This window comes from Balearica regulorum, chromosome 3 (genome assembly GCF_011004875.1).
Source record: "Balearica regulorum gibbericeps isolate bBalReg1 chromosome 3, bBalReg1.pri, whole genome shotgun sequence".
NCBI classification, from domain to species: domain Eukaryota; kingdom Metazoa; phylum Chordata; class Aves; order Gruiformes; family Gruidae; genus Balearica; species Balearica regulorum.
The window spans coordinates 55,838,302-55,857,551 of record NC_046186.1 but is presented as its reverse complement, the minus strand read 5'-3'; the positions used below and the strand labels follow the sequence as shown (position 1 = coordinate 55,857,551).

At 38.7% G+C, this 19,250-nt stretch overlaps 1 protein-coding gene across 11 annotated transcripts in view; it reads left to right on the top strand.

The window, feature by feature from the left end:
* Positions 1–3,334: 3,334 nt before the first annotated feature.
* Positions 3,335–19,250, top strand: part of FAM184A (family with sequence similarity 184 member A) — a 76,703-nt gene continuing 60,787 nt past the window's right edge. For 10 of the 11 annotated variants that reach the window (XM_075747961.1, XM_075747965.1, XM_075747969.1 and 7 more), the window contains exon 1: positions 3,545–4,019. In XM_075747961.1, coding sequence (XP_075604076.1) covers positions 3,852–4,019 — 168 coding nt within the window. In that variant the 5' untranslated portion in view covers positions 3,545–3,851. Of the gene's footprint in view, positions 3,450–3,544; positions 4,020–19,250 lie in introns of those variants that run through there. The other variant, XM_075747970.1, reaches the window with a different exon arrangement.

Sequence of the window (19,250 nt, the reverse complement as noted above, 5' to 3'; positions counted from 1 at the left end):
CTATGATGTCACTTGCATAAGAGCATGTTAATAGAGACTCTAAAGGCTTCACTGTGCAGCTTTCACAGCAATGATACACATGAAGAGCCCCACCTCATTCCATTGCTTTTTGCACCCTTCAGCAAACCCTGAGCACTGCCTCGTCACCTGCCTCTGGATGGCTTCAGCCCAAGCCCTGGGAGACCTTTGGGCCTACAGATCCTACTATACTGATGAGACATGAAATCCCACTGAGGAATAAAAGCACTAGGGTCCTGACTGTTCTGCTGCGTAAAGCCTCTTTGCAGCAGTAACCTCAAAGAAAACAGGCTCTATGCTACATGTGCAGACCTGAATGGAAAAGAGGTTCTTAGCAGTCACTATCTGAGCTCTAACAGCATAAAATGTGTAAAAAGAAGCTTGAAAGCAATTTAAATATGCAAACTATGACTAAACGACACATGAAATAGATAAAGAATATTTCATCAGTTTTTCGATTTAAAGGCACCTAGACAAAACTTAGTATTTAGCAACTCAATACAAGGAGGAGACAAAAAATAAACATATTTGACTGTTTTGTCCTAGCAGATATAAGTCACTTCAAAATGATTCAAAACAATGATTTGGGGCCAATATGGGCCACATCAAATGTGTATACTTCTCAGAAGAAACTGAAAAATAAAACAGTGAGGCTTTTTGTCTCAGAAGAAATGTTGATAAATCCAAACCACTCTAATTTATTTGAAAAAGAAGTCTACCCAAAATATTTTAAATGTATATACAAAAATTAAAATGATCATACTGTCTGCAACTTTTGAGATTTCTAAGAGCAATAACAAATTTAGCCAGCCATACCTTAATATCAGAGACATTATTAGGTATACTAAAGAAAGTGCCCTTTGGCATGGGAATTAAGTAGCTTGCTTAAGGTCACACAATCAGCCAGACACAACCATTAACCATAACCAAGTCTTCACAATCAGTTTACTGCATAAGTTACTAATTTGACCTTCCTAGACATGAAAAATCACAATCTCTTCTGTCACTGAATTATTTTTTTCATTTGATAAAATGGAATTAACAGTACATGCTATTCATGGATGTCATCTATGGACACAGATTTGATACAGATGCTCCTAATATTCTTTCTTCCCCTTATATTTCATCTGTATGAATCACTGCCTGGGTAGGCACCATCTGTCCTTTGTTCTCTGTTGCCAGAATGGGCCACTTTAGAAGGGAAAAAAAAAAAAAAAATCAGTGTCAGAATTTCCTGAACAATGCAAATTCTGCAATTAGGGCAACACAGCTACTTAAAGACTGGGATTAAATCACTTTTTAGACTCCTCACTGTTCAAAATAGTTTGGGTTTATTACATCTTTCAATATAAGACTCTTTTCCCAGAACCTCAGTAGTTCTTCTGGTCCTTTTTTTCAACATCTTTCCAGTGTGCTGACCCATGGCAATTACAGACCCCAGACCTCAAGGCAATTATCTCTCTTGTACTCACACAAACACCTGTACAAAAGTAGCAACACCTAATTGTACCTTCTGGTTAGTGTCCTGTCTGTATATCAAAGAATCTCATTTGCCCCATGACCTCAGGCTTGCACTGGCAGTTCATGATGAGTTGGTTATTTATCACACTATATTAGCACAAATATCTATTAGCATGTGAGACACATTGCTCTGCAATATGGATCCCTTCTTGTAATTTACTATTCCATCTATTTCTATCATTTGCTAATTCTAAGTAATACTTACTTGTTGAGAACCATACCCTTGTTGAGAACAACAGTTTTAGCCGTGTATTTTTGTAGTTCTCCTCTTTGATATTTCTGTTTGCCTACAAAGAATGCAGGCAAAGAAGATATTTTTAAAGCAGAAAAAAAGAAAAAAAAAGAGGCAGTAAAAAGATAAACTACTCAATGGAGAGTACCAAGGACTCTTTAAATGATGAGTGCATGGGCTGTTAATCAGGAAACCAAATGCGTCTGTCCTGGTTTCAGCTGGGAGTTAATTTTCTTCCAAGAAGTAGGTATAGTGCTGTGGTTTGGATTTAGGATGAGAATAATGTGGATAACACACTGATGTTTTAGTAGGCAATGTTTGCATTAAGTCAAGGACTTTTCAGCTTCTTATACTGCCCTGCCAGCGAGGAGGCTGGGAGTGCACAAAAGCTGGGAGGGGACACAGTCAGGACAGCTGACCCAAACTGGCCAAAGGGATATTCCATACCATATGACGTCATGCTCAGTATATAACGGGGGGGAAGCTGGATGGCAGTTTAGATCATGGCTCAGAAACTGCTGGGCATCAGTGGTCTGTGGGTGTTGAGCAATTGTGCTGGGAATCACTTGTTTTGTATATTCTTTTTCATTATCGTCTTCCTTTTCTGTCATATTAAACTGTCTTTATCCCCACCCACAAGTTTTACCTTTTTTTTCCAACTCTTTCCCCCCATCCCACTGGGGGGAAGTGAGCCAATGTCTGTGAGGTTCTTTTAGCTGCCTGCCGGGTTAAACCACAACAGTGTCCAACCAGATTAATATATATATATTTTCACAAGGCCAGAGCCTAGCAAAGACATATTAAATTGTTAAAGAGGGTGGCTAGTCTCAGGAGTTGCGCAGGATGGAATCAGAAGAAGAGAGCAGTCAAATCCAAGCTAAAGGATGAACTAAATTCAGCTGTGAATTCCTTCTGGCAGGGACCTTTTTTCCATACTCATCAGCTCATAACTACGGCCTGCAGAGGCTGTGTCTGTAGCAAGCAAGGAGACTAGCCAGCTCAAGTGAATGCCTCCCCCTTCACCCTGCCAGGTCACTTTGTCATCTGTGAGAACTGTGTTGTTTCTTCCTCCAAAATCTGAAGTAATTGTACAGTCAAGCACTTAGCTAATTTACTACCTACTTCAAGACACTACTTGCCCCTACCACTTACTGCTGTGAGACAACAGCACTTGCTCTGTTGCAGACCAATACATGGCCACGGGTCAGCAATACCTCGCCCACTTTATTCATCCATACACAGTGGACTGTACTACCCCTGGGGCCCTTCCAGTGCTCTGCCCTAGCCCCCACCGGCACCCACTGCATTTTCAGGGCTCTCCATGAGGAAAAGGTTTAGGCGGTTGGCACACATACCCCAACCCCTGCCACAGAGGGGCAACCCTGACTAAAACGTGTAACTGCCTCCCTCCCGCCCTGCCCGTATCGGCGGCAGCGGCGCCCCCCCGTTGCGGAAGGGGCTCTCCCCGCCCCCGTCCGCAGCAGGAGCAGCCGCCGCCAACCGCCGGGGAGGGGGGGGGGGAACGGGGACGAGGCTGGGGACGGGGGAGAAGGGAAGGCAGCACGCGCACCTGCCGCGGGCAGGGAGGAGGCGAGGTCCCTCGGCCCAGCGTGCACGCTCGTTCGCTGTGTGGCGCGCGCGGCCCCAGCTGCTCCGAAGGCGGGGAGGCCGCGAGCGGGTGAGCGAGTGGGCGGGGCTGGCGAGTGACGCTGGGTTGCGTGGCGTAAACAGCCCGGCGGCAGCCCGGCAACCACACTCGGCCGCTCAGCTGCCGCGCGGCCTCGGGCCGTCCGAGGGCCGGGCTAGACCGGTCTACCCGCCTGGTACTCGGGCGGAACGGACGGGGAGGGGGAAGAGGAGAAGTGAGGCTGGCGCCGCTTCTCGCAGCGGCCCCGAGGGGTTGACGCCGCAGCCCGGCGCGGCTGGTGAGGACGGCGGCAGTAGGAAGCGCCCGAGGCCGGTCCTGGGGCGGGAGGAGCCGCCTCGGGCAGCGGTTCGCGGCCGGGGCGCCCTCGGCGCGGCTCCCCCGTAGGGCCGGTGCCGGCGGAGCCCGAGCGGCGGCGGGGGCCGGGCGGTGAAGATGGCGACCCCGGGGATGGGCTGGCAGCAGCCGCAGCACAGCTACGGCGGCGGACCCGCACCCGGCGCGGGAAAACTCGGCTCCGGCTCAGCCCAGCCGGGACTGGGCGCCGAGCACAGCCCGGACCTGCATTTCAAAATGAGCAAGAAGATTGCCCAGCTCACGAAGGTGAGGGAGCGTCCTCCCCGCCGGGCAGCGGGAGGCGCGCCGGGTCCTCTGCCGCCTTTTATTTATCCCTCTTTTGTTTCCCTTCGCTTCTCGCCGTCCCCTAGGCAGAGGTTTGGCTGAAGACGGGCTGGCTCTCGGGGCAGATGTTAAATCCGGGTGAGATGCGGCCGGGTTTGTACCCCGAAGACCGGGCCTGGAGCGGCCACCTTGCCCCGGGAGCAGCCCCGGTCCCCGGGGGACCGGTGTCCTGCAGGGAGAGCTGTGCCGTACCGCAGACGTGGAGACCGGGAACAGGCGGGTGTCAGGCGGGAACTGCCGCAGTACCGGTTCCCGGTTAGTTGTGTCCAAATGCCGTCTAGCACAGCCCGGTGTCTGGGTGTGTGGGAGGTGATCCCCGATTGCGAAGCTGATAGTTGCTATTTATTCTTTGAACATCGTAGCTTCTCTTCTAGCTCTTTTGTAAGCCGTGCTGTCTTTTTACATAGAGAAATTCAAGTGATGCTTGCTATCCTTTTGCTGAAGAGAAGTACTGTTATTTAAGGTGTCTGGTAGCATCTTAAGTGCCTTAGGTGGTGAGGGCGAAATGAAGTGTGAGAATATCTCTGGTCTTGTATTGCTGATTGAACAGTTTTCATTGTATCATCCCCAGCATAGAAAATGCATTGTATCTTTGTCAAAGGCAGGGATCAAACTAAAGGTGTTTTAAAAGTGTATTGTTAAAGCTGGTAGGGCCGATGTTTCAGTTGTGATTATAGCTAGGATTTATTTAGAATAACTTAAAAAAAATGCTTCGGTGCTGCAATCTCTCTTGTATGATGTTCAAGCCATAGGTGAATAGCATTGTTTAGGAAATGAAAGGCAGATTATGTTTGTTAAAGAGAAAGCAGAAGAAATAATTTCCGTCAAGAATTACATAGCTGAAACACTTAAAGGTAATTTAAAAGCACAGTGAGAACTGCTAGTGTTCTTCAAATGTATGCTAAAATGGATGAAGGTGACATTTCATGGGAACTAAGAATGAAGACTGCTGGCAGTCTCACAGTGGAGACAGTTCATATTTATGCACAGCTGATGCACTGTTGACCAGTTAAAAATAGTATTTATCATGGCATACTGTGCACCCTTAATGTATTGGAAAACTGATGACTGAGGGGTATTTTGTCTTATCTTTGAATTCACAGTCCAATTATATGTTAACATGGGTGGAACTAAAAGTGTAATTTCATAAGAAGAAAAGTAGAATTAAAATAAGCTGAAGAATCTCTTTGGTTTTACTCCATGTGCATACAAATTAAGAATTAAAATATTAAAGATATTACTGCAGACTTGTGCTTCCTGAAAGGTGCAAAAAGCACCTGGAGACCATAAATATATTGGAGACTTATCTTAAGGCCTAGTGCATATGAAAAGTAATATTTTCAAAGAATAATCTTTATTTCTGTGTGTGTGTCCATGTCCTTTGATATATTTCCCTTCCTTTCTCTAGGAATTTACCCAGCAGTGTATAGTTGATTTCCGAAACAGTGTTCCACTTCTGTTATGAAGTTATTTGTGTATACCTGTGAGTTCCACATCGCTGGGAATGTGCCCTGTGCTCTCTCAGTTATTGTGTGTCAGTTATCTTGAGGTGAATATAAGTTAAATATGGGTTTAAGTGCGTGGTGCTGGAATATTTTGAACTGTATTGGAAAACATTAAGAGAGTGAAAGTAAATACTGTGGGATTTTTTTAATAAGGGGGTGTTTTTTATGATCCACAGTAGAATTCTTCTAAAATTCTAGAAATTGTGCATGTCTGTCCTGCCAAAGACTTCAGAGTAGTGCAGATAAAAGCTATGAATTGTCTTCTGCTTGTGTATTTAAAATAACTGTAAATTAGGTGCTTGTACAAGAAGTTTACATGTGAATTAGACTTTTGCAGGTCTGAATCTTGTATTTGTTTCCCAGTGACTTGCAGACTCTGGTAATGTTGTAGTTTTGTGTTCTGTTTTCAAGTTTTAGGAAGAAAACTTGGAAAATCAGGTGATCTTTGTACTGACTGAAAGTCTGGAGTGAAGAACAGTATTTTAAAATGTAAAACAGGATGTATAATGAATACTTTTTATTATTGCAATAGGTGCAAGAGTATTTTTAATAGCATTAATTTCATTGAGGTACAGGTGCAGATTTTGACAGTTTTGTCGTTAGAGGGATTGGGTTTTACATTTTTGTTTGTTACTTGGCCTTTCAGAAAGGGAGGCTTAAAAGAAGTGTAGAAACTTCTGGGTAAAGTATAAACTACACTTTCTAACCTGCTCTAGAATCTGAAGCCTGATTTGGTAGATGGCTGCAGAAATTAATCCTTGAGAAAGGACTCAAGCTACAGGGGAAAAATATAAAGACGATACTTAATTTCTGTAAGCAATCATAAATTGTCAGAGAAGAATTGCCTTCACTTTGCAGAAGATTTCTGGAAATAAGCTGATGTAAGGAAGATATTAGGATATTTCTATGAAGACCAAATTCTACTGTTCAAGCTTTGCCAAATGCTTTGGCAAATGTGTATAGAATTCCTCCTCAGTAATCTAGGAATACCGCTTCTTAATTGTGCTTTTCAAATTGTTTAATGTCTATATATGCAGACACTTCTCATGCACCTTTCAACTATTTTCCCTATTTATTTATTTTTGCCTTCCCACTCTTCTAAGACTGCTTTGAAGATATATTAAATCTCTCAGTGGATTTAGAGCTGAAGTCAGGTGCTTTACCAGGTCAAAACAAAACCACCAATATAGTATAGTAAAAGGAAATCTAAATATACATGGAGCATTGCCAAAGGGATACACATAGTTAAGTTATCCAGACGGCTTCTGTCTTCTGACAAAAGAAATGTTACTCAATAGTTTATTTTTGCCTATCCTTGTACAGTTTGTATTACAAGCCATGAGTAGCAGCAGGAGAAAAATGCTTTCCCCACAGAAGATGCGGGTCACTCATGAAGTAATGTAAAATTCCAGAATTAGGATTCCTATGTTATTTTTGCATTACTTAGAATCTGATGTTTCAGTCAAAACAATACAGGAATACAAAGAAAAAGGTGAAATTTGTTTAATAACCATATCTAATCAGTAATTCAGAGTGTGGCAAAATAAGATACAAATCCATTTCACTAAGCACAACACTTCTGAAGTGCTTAACTATATTTTTACTGTTATTTGTGGGGGAAGACTTACTTGATTTTACTTTAATAGGGTTAATTCACAGGGTAAAGTAAAACGAAGTTAGAAATGCAGCTTAAAAAATAAGATGATACTCCATGTCATGTTTAAAGGCTGTGCTAAATTGTAACTGAAGTAATTTTAGGTCTTCCTCTTAAGTATAAGCTCCTTTATTTTGGGGCATTTTAAAAGATCTATGTGCCAGTTTGGGGATAAAGTAGCATCTGACACAAAGATTAAAGCCAACAAGAAATGAATGGTGATTATGAGATTGCATATATGTGTTTGTACTACTGCATGCTGGAGTGCTAATGCAGTGCTGAATTATGCCTACTGCAGATGAAAATATGCATATATATATTTAATTAGTTTGCATAAGACAACTGGAATAGAAAACAAAAAGCAAATTGCTGCTATACTTACATCAGTAGGGGAGAGTGGGATTAGTTTTAATAATTGCCAGCAAGTTTTGGTTTGGAGTTGGGGGTTTGGTTTTTTTTTTGTTTGGGGTTTTTTGTTTTGTTTTGTTTTTTCTTTTTGTGCTGTAGTTTGTAGCATGAGCACTTGTGATTGAGAAATCCATATCCTAAATGGAGAGTCTGCAGAGTCTGTTGTGGAAGCTTTGTGACATCAACATAAATCTTTCACTTTTATGGAATAACTACATGATCCACGCTGGGATTATGCAATGAGAATCTTCAGCATTGATTTGGTTGCATGATATTAGTTGCAGAAATTTTACATTAACTGGAGGAAGAGTCTGTAAGCGCCATGCAGATGATAGTACCCTACAGTGATTGTTTGTATCTATTTAATAAAAAAAAAAACAAACCCTTTACAAAACTCTGATGTTTTCCCTTGGTACATACTTAGAGCTGGACAGTACAGTTCCAGAAAGGTTCCAAAAGAACTCAGCTAGTTCAAAGGCTAAGGCAACAAAGTTAACCAAGATGCACCATGCTTCAGTAAACAAGAAACTAGAATCTGAGACTCCTGGGACCATAGTTCTGTTCTCAACTCTGCCATCAGCTTGTTGTGTAAATTTGGGCAACTGCTTTTTTTTTTTTTTAAATATTTTTCTCCTTTGTTTTCCTTTCTGTCTTTGTGCATTACAGAGAGGTACTTAGAGAATAGATTAATGTTAATGTAGTAGTTAGCCCAGTGAGTTACTTGGAGGTGTGGATGGTAAATTTATTTCAAAGAATAAAAAGCAAATTTGATGCTCTTTAATTCAGATGCTTATGCTTCTTATTCTGTGGACATTTTTGTTGGGATGGTTAAAGGTCTCCCTCAGCTGTCACAGAATGCAGTGCTATGGACATAAACGCCATAGGGTTCAACTTATATTAATGATTATTAACAAAATGTTTCCAGTGAAACATTGTCAGTTTTTACTTTGAAGTGTTCCACCTCAGGAAACAAAATAACTAAACCTCTTGCAGAAGGTTTATTGTGCATAGGATTAAAAGAAAACTTAAAAGAGCAGCCCTTAAAAATAGGGAAGACATGAGAGTCTAAAAAACCCTGTAGAACTGTTTTGATGTAAGCCGTCATCATGTGGTAGTTGATGCCATTAACAGTTTTGTAAAAACTTGGGTTGTAGTTTTTTAAGCAACCTTATGTCATCCCTTCAGTGTGTGTTAACGTTGGCGGTAGGCCAGTATTTGCTAACAGTTCTAGGATTGCACAAAAAGAACTGAAATTTTGAGGCGGGTGTGATTTGACTACATATTTGAATGTCAAAATTTTTGCATATGCTTCTGACTGGAAAAGTGGGAATAAATGTGATGTTTTGTTATTACATAAAAATAGCTTTAAAGGACTAGAAAATATGAAAATGTAATATTAAATATTCAATTCTTTTACATTTCTCTGGAAATGTTTAATTTTGGTTTATGTTAATTATTCTAAAGATAGTAGAAAGGAGAGATTGAAGGTAGAACTAAGAAAGTGAGAGACAAAATATTTCTGAAGCAGGTATCTTAAGATTTTTCTTTTTTAATCATGTTAGTATAGTCTTTCCATCTGGCCTTTCTGATTCTGTCCAAGTGGTGTTCTGACTGTGTCCTCATTCTGCAGTAGTTATGGTCTTAGCAAGGGATATTCACAGAAGAGTAGTTTTCTATACTCGTGATGGTATAAGGACAAAGATGGGACTGGGTAAAAATGGCATGTCTTTAATACCATCTGATATAGTTCAGAAGAAGTAGAGCTTTCGGGCTCTCAAAATCTTCAGACTTGGAGACAATAACTGCTGATTTTATTTATCTCAATACTTGCTAGTTGAAGCACTTAGAATTGCTTTAAAACAGCTGTGGCTTCTAATTTAGACCTGAAGAGATCTTTCTTGCCTTCCATATTTTGTAGGACAAAAAATATGGAATTTGGTGTTTTGGTTAATGTGCTCTTTGTCTCTGAAAGAAAAGATTAGGGATCTTTAAAAAAACAAACAAAATTCGACAGTTCTGGTATGAAGTCTGGGAACTCTTATTTAATGCTCCCCTCCAACCAGGACTAGTTGAAAAAGTTAATTATGCTGATACTTTGAAGACCTCAGCACTGTATATACTTTGAATGGTTCTCCCATTCATTATCATTGCATGCCTATACAGTGAGACTACAGGGGTGCTATATGGACCTGATACCGGTATATTTTAGAGCTCAGTGTTGTGGTATATGTGAATTAGGTCAATGACTTTACAGTCTTTTGTCACAAGACATCAAGAAGAAAGAGAGAAGTAGGACAAGAATGAAATGTTTTTAATATAAAAAAATTACTCAAATGAAATTCCTTTCTTCTCCACCTGCGTAGTCTTAATGGTTGACTTGGAGGAGTTCTGAGACCACTGAGCTTAATGTTCTAAAGATATTTTCTGGATGTGTGTGTAATTGAAAGTGTGATGTTGTTGAAGAACTGTCTGATCACACATTCACATAAGCTACTAGTCTAAAATGCCTCTTTAATAGGCTCATGCATATGTTAGCTTCTCTGAGATGTTGGGTTTGGTTTTTTTTGTTGGTTTGGGGGTTTTTTTCTTCACATTGTACAAACACCCAAAAGAATAATGAAAATGAAGAGACAAATAAATTAGGGGAGAGCATAAGTACTATGATGTGGCGCTTAGGGACATGGTTTAGTGGTGGACTTGGCAGTGTTAGGTTTATGGTTGGACTTGATGATCTTAAGAGTCTTTTCCAACCTAAATGATTCTATAATTCTGTATGTATCCTCTCGTTCTATGCTTATTTTTTTAGTGCTATAATTAAGTAATATAGAACTAGAAGGAGCTGGAAAACTGTTAGATGTTATCGCTCTGGTAGGTACTTCAGCTGTTAAATCTGATACATCAGAACATTAGGGATATTTAAAGAAAACCTGAAAGATGAGGATTTCAGTACAAAGTTCAGTGTTATCAACATACTGAAATTTAAAATCTGAAGAAGAACGAACATGCAGGCATAAGTGAATCCTGATACGGCAACATCCATAAAGTTGAAAATCTGTCAACCTTTAGCTACTTTTTACATATGGTGATATAAATCATATGAAAAAAATGAAAAAATATTTGAAACTTAGTTTGATTTTATGGGGGGGTTTATGCTGCTGTTGTTACAGTTTTCAGATAAGTACTACATTATGAAAGAAGGCTTTTGCTATTATCTTGATTTAGATAAAATCAAGACAGTGCCAGTTCAGAGTTAAGAACATAATACTGAAATGCTTTCCTCCAGATGCAAAAGTTGTAAACAGGAGAATCTTTTATGTATATTTGAAAAAGAAAATCAATGGTTAAACTCTATGTAATTGTATAAGGTATATATAGATTCATTTCTTTGTACACTTGTAAATTAGCATAGACATAGCACTTTGAAGTACTCAATCCTGCAAGGAGTTCTGTTTTGTCCAGTCTTATGAAAACGTATCAGTAGAAGACAGTCTTTTTTTTTTTTTGGTAGCTGGAATACCATGAAAGTGCAAAGAAGTTGTTTCAAAATGATGAACCACTTTAGAAAAAGTCAGATTGCAAATTAATGTTAGTCATAGTGGTTCTGTACTTTCTTCAAACACTGTAAAACTGTATTTAGTAACAGCATTGTTTGTATTTGGATATTTCTATATCGTCATGCAACCTATTGATCTCACATACTTTATTTTTTAATGTCTAGAAGTACAATTAGATGCATGCTGCATTTAATACATGTGTAGAAATGTTATTTGTCATAAGTCATTGTAATGGTCCAATAACTTCCAGCCTTAAGTAGCTTCTAACCACTGAAATTCTTTTAATATCTCACTCTCTAAACTCAGGCTTTGGCTTTAACAAAAATAGTAATTTTGTCAGTAATACTACTGTTTCCCCACCCCACTCTCCAAGTCTCCATCAAAAACTTTCCTGTTAACTGTGTGAAGGAGGGAGGGGCATTACCTTAAATAGTCACTAACTTTTTCTTACTGTTTGTGTGCTTATTGCTAAATAAATCTGGCAAATCTCAACATAACATCATGAGTTCAGATGTGTATGTCTGTTGGCTGATACAAGTAAGCCAGGCTTCTATGTATTCTTCTAATGACTGATGTCATGCCAATAACCAAAGGCATTGCATTCCAAAAAGCAGAAGAAACAAAAGCAGTCTAAAGCTATTCACCATCTTGTCCTACTTAATGCATATTACCTGGTTCTGTTTCCTTCATCAGGCTTTTTTAACTGCATCTAGAAGACTATGAGGAAGAGCAACCTTTTGCTGAGTTGTCACTTGGTTAGGCTCAAAATGACAGCCTATAAAAATAGCTACTGTTAAAAAGTTCATGAAGTCCTTCTTGTGCAAGATGCTCCCATTAAATGAAATACAACCTTTTAGCTAAAAGAACTCTGAGGTGATTATAAGAAATACTTGCTTTCAATTTTCATTTTGATGAGATTACAGTAATCTTTCCAGCCAGTTTCCTAAAATTTTGTTTCTATAAACCTGAATTGTAATGTGTTTGAAAAAACAGGTGTGGTATAATCCAGAGATTTTTTAATTGAACAATGTTTTTGCTCACAACATGACTGAAAGATACAACTTCTAGTAAAGGGTGTCTGACACTGCCTTCTCAGATCTAGCATTTTGAGGTATGGATGCTGATGTGTTTGGATAGGTTGTACTAAAATGTATTTCAGTAATCTCCTATGACCATGTTTGTCCTTTTAAAATTTGACAAATGAAAATAGTGGTAAATTATTTCTGTAATAAAGATTAGGCAAAAGGACTTGATTTTTTTTTTTAATTTATCTACTTTTGTGTAATTATAAGTGTAGGTTTCACACTTTAAAAAATACAGTTTATTTGTAGCTGGTAGTACTAAGTAATCAATGATATGTTTACAGGCTAAAAAAATTTTGAACATTACTTATTTAAAAAACCCAACTCTTTGTGTTGTGCCACTGAGTGGTAAAACTACTTGAAATTTTTTATCCATTATTTTGGTTGTGTTTTTCACTAGCTTTCCATATTGTATCTAACATTATAGTGTTAACTTATAATTCCACTAAGTTCCTATGTCATTGAAATCAGTCAGTCCTTTTTTCTTTTTTCTTTTTAAAACCATATGGCTGTTTGCTTTATGCTGAGATATAGTTTGCAAAAATGTGTCCTAAAACAGAGACTGGGCTTTGATACGAAGATCTGGTTGTGTTCTTTGAGCTGGTCTGGGAACCTTCTGTGGCCATTTTCTAAACTCTCATAATTTCTCTCTTGCATTTATTTCCATGCTGTGCTTCATATTTTGTCATGTGCACCTTGTCAATCTACAGTGTAGGCCATTCATCATTTCGTGTATTGGGTATATTCTGCATTACCTCCAAATACATCAGGTTGTAATTCTTGCCGTTTATGTTTGGCCAGGCACTGCTATATTAAGTATCCTTGCACCTTCTGTACAAGTGAAGAGCCTGAAGCAAGTTTAGCTTCTGTTGTTTCGTATTATTTTCCATAGATATGAGTTGATACTCCAGAATAAGGTATATTCCAAATCCCAGAGGTTTTTTGGACATAGCTGTTTGTGGAATAGAATTTTTTGTCAAATGGCAATTTTTTTTTTCTTATGGGCCTATGCTCCCTGGTCTGAGGGAAACGAATTTTCCTGCTTTCAGAAAACTATTAGTTTGGCAAAGTTGGAGACAGAATTAACATATCCTCTCGCTATAAAATATATATGCTTCTGTATGTGCCTATATGAAATTGTAGTAAATGTGGCCCCTTAAAGAAAATCTTATTGAAGTCCTGACTGTCATGTGCTGTTTGACACTAGTTTTGCTACTAATTCTTGAGCCTCCTCTGTTCTTGTGTGTAGAAAAATAATTCTTCCCTTTTCTGTAAGAATTCTTTTAAGTGTACAGAAAGAAATAAAGAAAATTCTCTTGTCTGGGAAGTATATAAAAATCCCCTACAGTAGTTTGTCAAAGAATTGAGAGTAGCCCCAAGTTTATCTACAAGAGCTGATTTTTATCAAAGAACATGATATATATTGTAGTAAAGTCTAAGGCTGTACGTGTTTTTCCTGGAAGAGTTGTGAAGCAGAGCCTTGCCTGACGCTCGGCCTGTCGGTTGTGTTGTCATTGTGTTGGATTTTTCTCTTGGCCCGTTTTCGCTGCGTGTCCGCGGGGGCGGGGCAGGTTGAGCCCCTGTCGCTCTCCGTGGTGCTGAACGCAGGGCGCGTCAGCTAGCGCGCGCCTGTCGCTCTCCCTGGTGCTGCACAATCGTCGGGTACCTGCCGCTCTCCGTGGTGCGTTTTAGCTTCACTGGCACTGATGTCAAAAGCAAGTAAGTTTTACTTCCTGTTATGCAAAAGAGTACGTTTCGTTACTAGCAAGATCTCTTTAGAGGCCCAACTTACATAACTACAATTGTCCAGTCCTTTTACATAGTCAGTGTGGTGAGCTATAACATTGATTACAGTGAACACTATGAAGGTAAGTGCAGTGAATTATTTATCTGAAAATGTGTGCCGTGCCATTTGGTAGTGGCTTCCCAAAAGCCTGACAAAAAGACAAAGAAGTTAAAATAAAAAACAAGAGCTAGTATTTTTCAGGGAGTTCTCTCAGTTAGCAAATTAAGAAATGTTTGAGAATATGTAAACGAGCAGCAGCATTTTATTCATATTGTCAAGACTCTAAAAGAGGAGTTCAAGTTTGATTTTTCTAAAGCTGGCTTAGGAAGTATAGAACACAAAACTTGATGATGTCCTTCAGAATTTATTCTTGGTTCAGTTCTGTTCTGAAATAATTGCATCCTTTTAAGGATTTAAAAAAGTTGGAAACACAGTTTTCTGGTCATAAAATTAATTAAATATGTGTATTTTACTTCTGAATGGTGCCCAAAGTATCCTAGATTCAAAAGCCCTTGTAGCTCTCAAAAGAACAGGACATTGCATCTTGAAATTATATACTACTTAAAAACATTTATTTTGATGATTAATCAAAAACAGTGATACAAGTCTGTAAGATGACTACCTTTTTCACCCTGTTTCTCCACTTTAGATGTTGCTACTTTTTGTTTTGGGAAGCTTTGAACTTAATATCACTGTGCTGAGAGAAAATTCATTTGTTTGTATGTGGAACAATTCTTATAGAGTGAAGATCTTTGCTATGGTATTTGTTTTGCCAAGGGCAAACTACTGTTATCTCCTCAATGCAAAGTCAGTTGCTTAGCTTTGAGAACTTTGCAGTGCATTATTTCACAGAGTCTAAATACCCACAAACTGATGCAATGCAAATATACTGCCTTAAATTCCTCTAGGGATCTCCATACCTGAAAGGCTCAAATCAAATATGTGAATATTCAAGAAATAAATCGGAATGCAGCTCAGACTAAAACACAATTTGGAGTAGCCCTTTGGCCTATCTTGTTTTTCTTGCAGCAATTTAAGGTCTGATTATATAGCAGATGTATCAACTGTATTCTAGATAGATGATCAGAAGGTAAATGGGATTCTTTGTCACCAGGAGGCAGCTTGGGGAATTTGTGCATCTGTCACTAAACTATTTTTTAATTTCTTTTTTTTTTTTTCCTTCCCTTCAGTATGTTTCTCAAGATTTAACAGTCTTAGGAAATTGCCTAAAGCTAACTGCACGACAGATTTGTAGTGGTTGTTTCTGATGTGACCTCATTGGTAGAAGTTAACATTCCAAAACTGAAAAAGGGGTTTTCATTGGGTGTTGGTGGCAGTGCTACCCTATCTCTCCCAGCACAAGGACATTGAGTTGCAGTTGCAAGTATATGCTAAATCAGTCTGTAATGGGAGGAAAAAAGTTGAATCAAGTTGTATGCAGAATAAATACATAAGCTAATCCTGTTCGTTAGAGAGCTATGAAACACTATTTTTGCAAGTCTCTCTTTTATCACAGTGGAATTTCCAATTTCTGTGAAAATAAGCATACTCGAAGTAATTCGATTAATTTGACTTTCTAATTCAAGACACTGATTTATTGCGTGACAACTCAGGGGATATAATTCATAGCTGGTCTTTTCTTATACACTTGTGTTTGCCTTTATAAATGGTGTGTTACCTGCTATCTGAGAGTCTCAGTAGGCCGTATCAGATGTTGAAACAGATGAATTTCCTGGCAGTTACACCTTCACTCAGTTTATACCTTCCTTATGCTTGTTCTCTAAAGAGAACTATGTTGCTTTCAAACAGAAACCATGTAGTGCAGTAGATGGCATAGCTTATTTCTAGGTAATTTTTGTCTATTCTCAGGCAACTGGGACAGGGTGGAAGCTAAACGTACAATGCAAATTTAACTTCTGAACATGTGTAGGATGTGGGGAGGTATGGCTTAGAGAACTTCAGTATTAACAGCTCATTTCATATCTTGCTTTCAGAAGTATAGTATAATATAACCAGACATGAATCTTCTATGTAATGTAGCTTAAGAACCTTGTAAGGCAGCTTGTATTGCTTTCCTTGCAGATGTTCACAAAGCATTGAAAACTGAAGTTTTCTTTTCTTACATGGGCTGAGAAACTCAGATGATCAGGTTTCTTTAGCTTGTGTCACTTCTTGTTTCTGTGAGGTTTTTTTGGTTTGGGGTTTTTTGGGGGGTTGGTTGGTTTGGTTTTGTAATGGAGTAGAAAGTAAGTCTAATTCCTGGTAAGTGCAAGGGTATTTATGTTTACTTAATACTTTGGTAATCAATCCATTATGGCTTTTTGCTTCCTTTTGGAATGTTTATGTTCGGGGCTGGGGGGATATGTTCTTTCTTTATTATGATACTGTAGTATCACTAATGTTCCATTTTAATGGCACTTCAGTGAATTCATTGGAAACTGCATTGAGTTCTAGTGCATTTTATATCCTGGTTCTGTGATTGAAGACCGCCCAAAATGTAAGAGGTATATTAGGAACTTAATTAAAACTCTATAGCAAACTAACAAGTACAAGCATTTATTTAAGTTTTTATCTGTAAAATGAGACATTTCTGAAATGTACGTAGCTCTAGTGTGTACTGAGTTTGCTTTTTTTATTTTTTTAATAATAAATAACCTTTAAAATTTTTCTGGAGGTGCTGTTATTTTAGAAGCTGTATAGTCTTTCTAACAGTCTGTTACAGTCTTTCTAACCCTTAAGTTGTAGGGAGAAAGCCATGAAGTTCTCTTTTAAATACAGATTAGAATTAGGGAGGGGGTCTGCTAAAAGCAGAACAGAAAGCTAGATATCAAAATCTGTCCTCTTTATTAGAACCTTTCCTGACTGTGTTACCGGAGGAGGAGTGCATTAATTGCTGGAGATACCTGTGCTTACTTATTTTAAGAGTGCTATTATTAAAAACAAACCAAAGCATAAACGCTATTTGCTAGCTAAATTTAAAATTGAACTTTGAATAAGTATTTGAAAACTTTATCAAATTTGTTGTCCACTGCTAAATGTTTTACTTTGCAAAGCAGATTGTTCTGTACTCTTTCTTAACAAGTTCAACCATCATTTATAATTCAATGGAAATAAAACTGGTGTACTGGAAGCTGTGTTGTACATAGAATAGTCTTAAAACGTGCCTCAGAATAATTTCTCAGTATTTTATGAATGTGTTCTTTGCATATGGCTTACTCAAATCATTCTTAAATTTTCTCTTAGCTAATGGTTTATTTTGCAATGCGCCACCAACTTAGCTCACTTTTTAAAATTTCCTTCTTCATACAAAAATTGAGATTTTTACAGTAGTAGTCAGAACTAGGCATGTTTGTGTCAGAGACTGAAAAAAAAGAAATATATAAACTGAAATGTGCATGATGCAGACCTGTACCTACCTCAAGACCGGAGGCCTCTAGCTAATTAGTTAATGTGAAGTTGTAACAACTGCTCAGTAACTTTTTTTTTTTTGCAAGTCTACTTATGTGTGATTTATGTGTTCCTTCATTTAAGATTGCCACTATTTTCTCAACTGCTGAATTTTCAAACTATTTTTTTTTTACATATGCTGAAGAAAGAATGCTGCTTGATTTTTTTTTTTTTTTTTTTTCCTTTTCCTGTAATCTTCCTTCTCTATCATATTAGGTATCAGAGATTTTTTTTTTTTTTTTTTTCCTTAGGACAGCTCTTCATGCCCCAAACTTGAGGTATTGACAAAGATCTTTATTTGGCTGACTCATCATGTATGGGTAATTTTTGTTGGAGGTGAAAAATTCTGAACAGATATACCTGTGTACTTTTGTATGATGAATTGCTGGAACAGGAGTTAATGTGTTCCATTTAATGTGGAATAAAGTAAGTATTGTAAAAGAGGCAAATCTAGCAAATAGTTACAATTTAAGTATTCTTAAAATAAACATGCTGTATTCCAGTTGCCAAACAGAAGCAATAGTAGAAGCCTTTATTACAGTTGTATCAGATGGCTTTTTCAGAATGTTCACTAGTGTAGCTCTGCAGAAGATGAGATCCAACTGGGTAACCATAACAAGAAAATACAGATTTTGGACTGGTAACTGAGTGTTCAGGTAGGGGAGTCACAGGATTCCAATTACTGTGTTTAATGGGAGAAATGGAAAAGAGATGCTGTAGGGCAAAGCAATATATAATTGTATGCTTTTACCAGGACATCAATTTTCTTGTAGGTCTCTAATGGTGATATTACAATTTTCGTACTTAAGTATGCACAATCTTTCTTTTTTCTTTTTTTTTCTTTTTAATTGAATGGTTCAGAAAACCTGTGGTAGAAGAAACTTCACAAACTTTAAATATCTTAATAGACAGACTAGAGACTAGGAAAAAGCGTATTCAATCTTTGCTTTTTGTGGGACTGTTTTTAGGAAAGTTAAAATCAGATACATCTTCATTGCTATTTGTCACATGCCTGTGTGTTTTCCCCAGGTGTATCATAGACAAGTAGACGTTAAGGTGAACTGAAAACGGGCTGAATTGCTGGGCTGAAAGTGGTGGTGTCAGCAGCCTGAAGCCCAGTTGGAGACCAGTCACTAATGGTGTATGCTGGAGGCTGCTACTGAGGACATTACTGTTTAACATCTTTGTTAGTGACCTGGATGAGACAGAATGCACACTCAGCAAGTCTGTAGACAATACAAAACTGGGACAAGTGGTTGATAAAACAGATGGGTGTGCTGCTATTCACAGCCAGACAGGCTGGAGAAATGCACTGACAGGAACCTCATGCAAAGTCCTGCATCTGGGGCAGAATAACAAGTACATGGTTGGAATTGACTGGCTGGAGAGCAGCTTTTCAGAAAAGGCCCTGGGGTCCTGATAGACGGCAAGTTGAACATGAGCTGGCAATGTGCCTTTGTGGCAAAGAAGGCCAATGACATACTGGACTGCATTAGAAAGGGTGTTGCCAGCAGGTCAAGGGAGGCTCCCCAGTATGAGAGATACATGGACGTACTGGAGCAAGTCCAGCAAAAGGCCACTAAGATGATTAAAAGACTGGGCCATCTGTCATACTAAGAGAGGCAGAGACCTGGAACTGTTTAGCCTGAAGAAGAGAAGGCTCAGGGGCATCTTATGAATGTGTGTGTATACCAGATGGTAGGGAGTAAAGAAGACT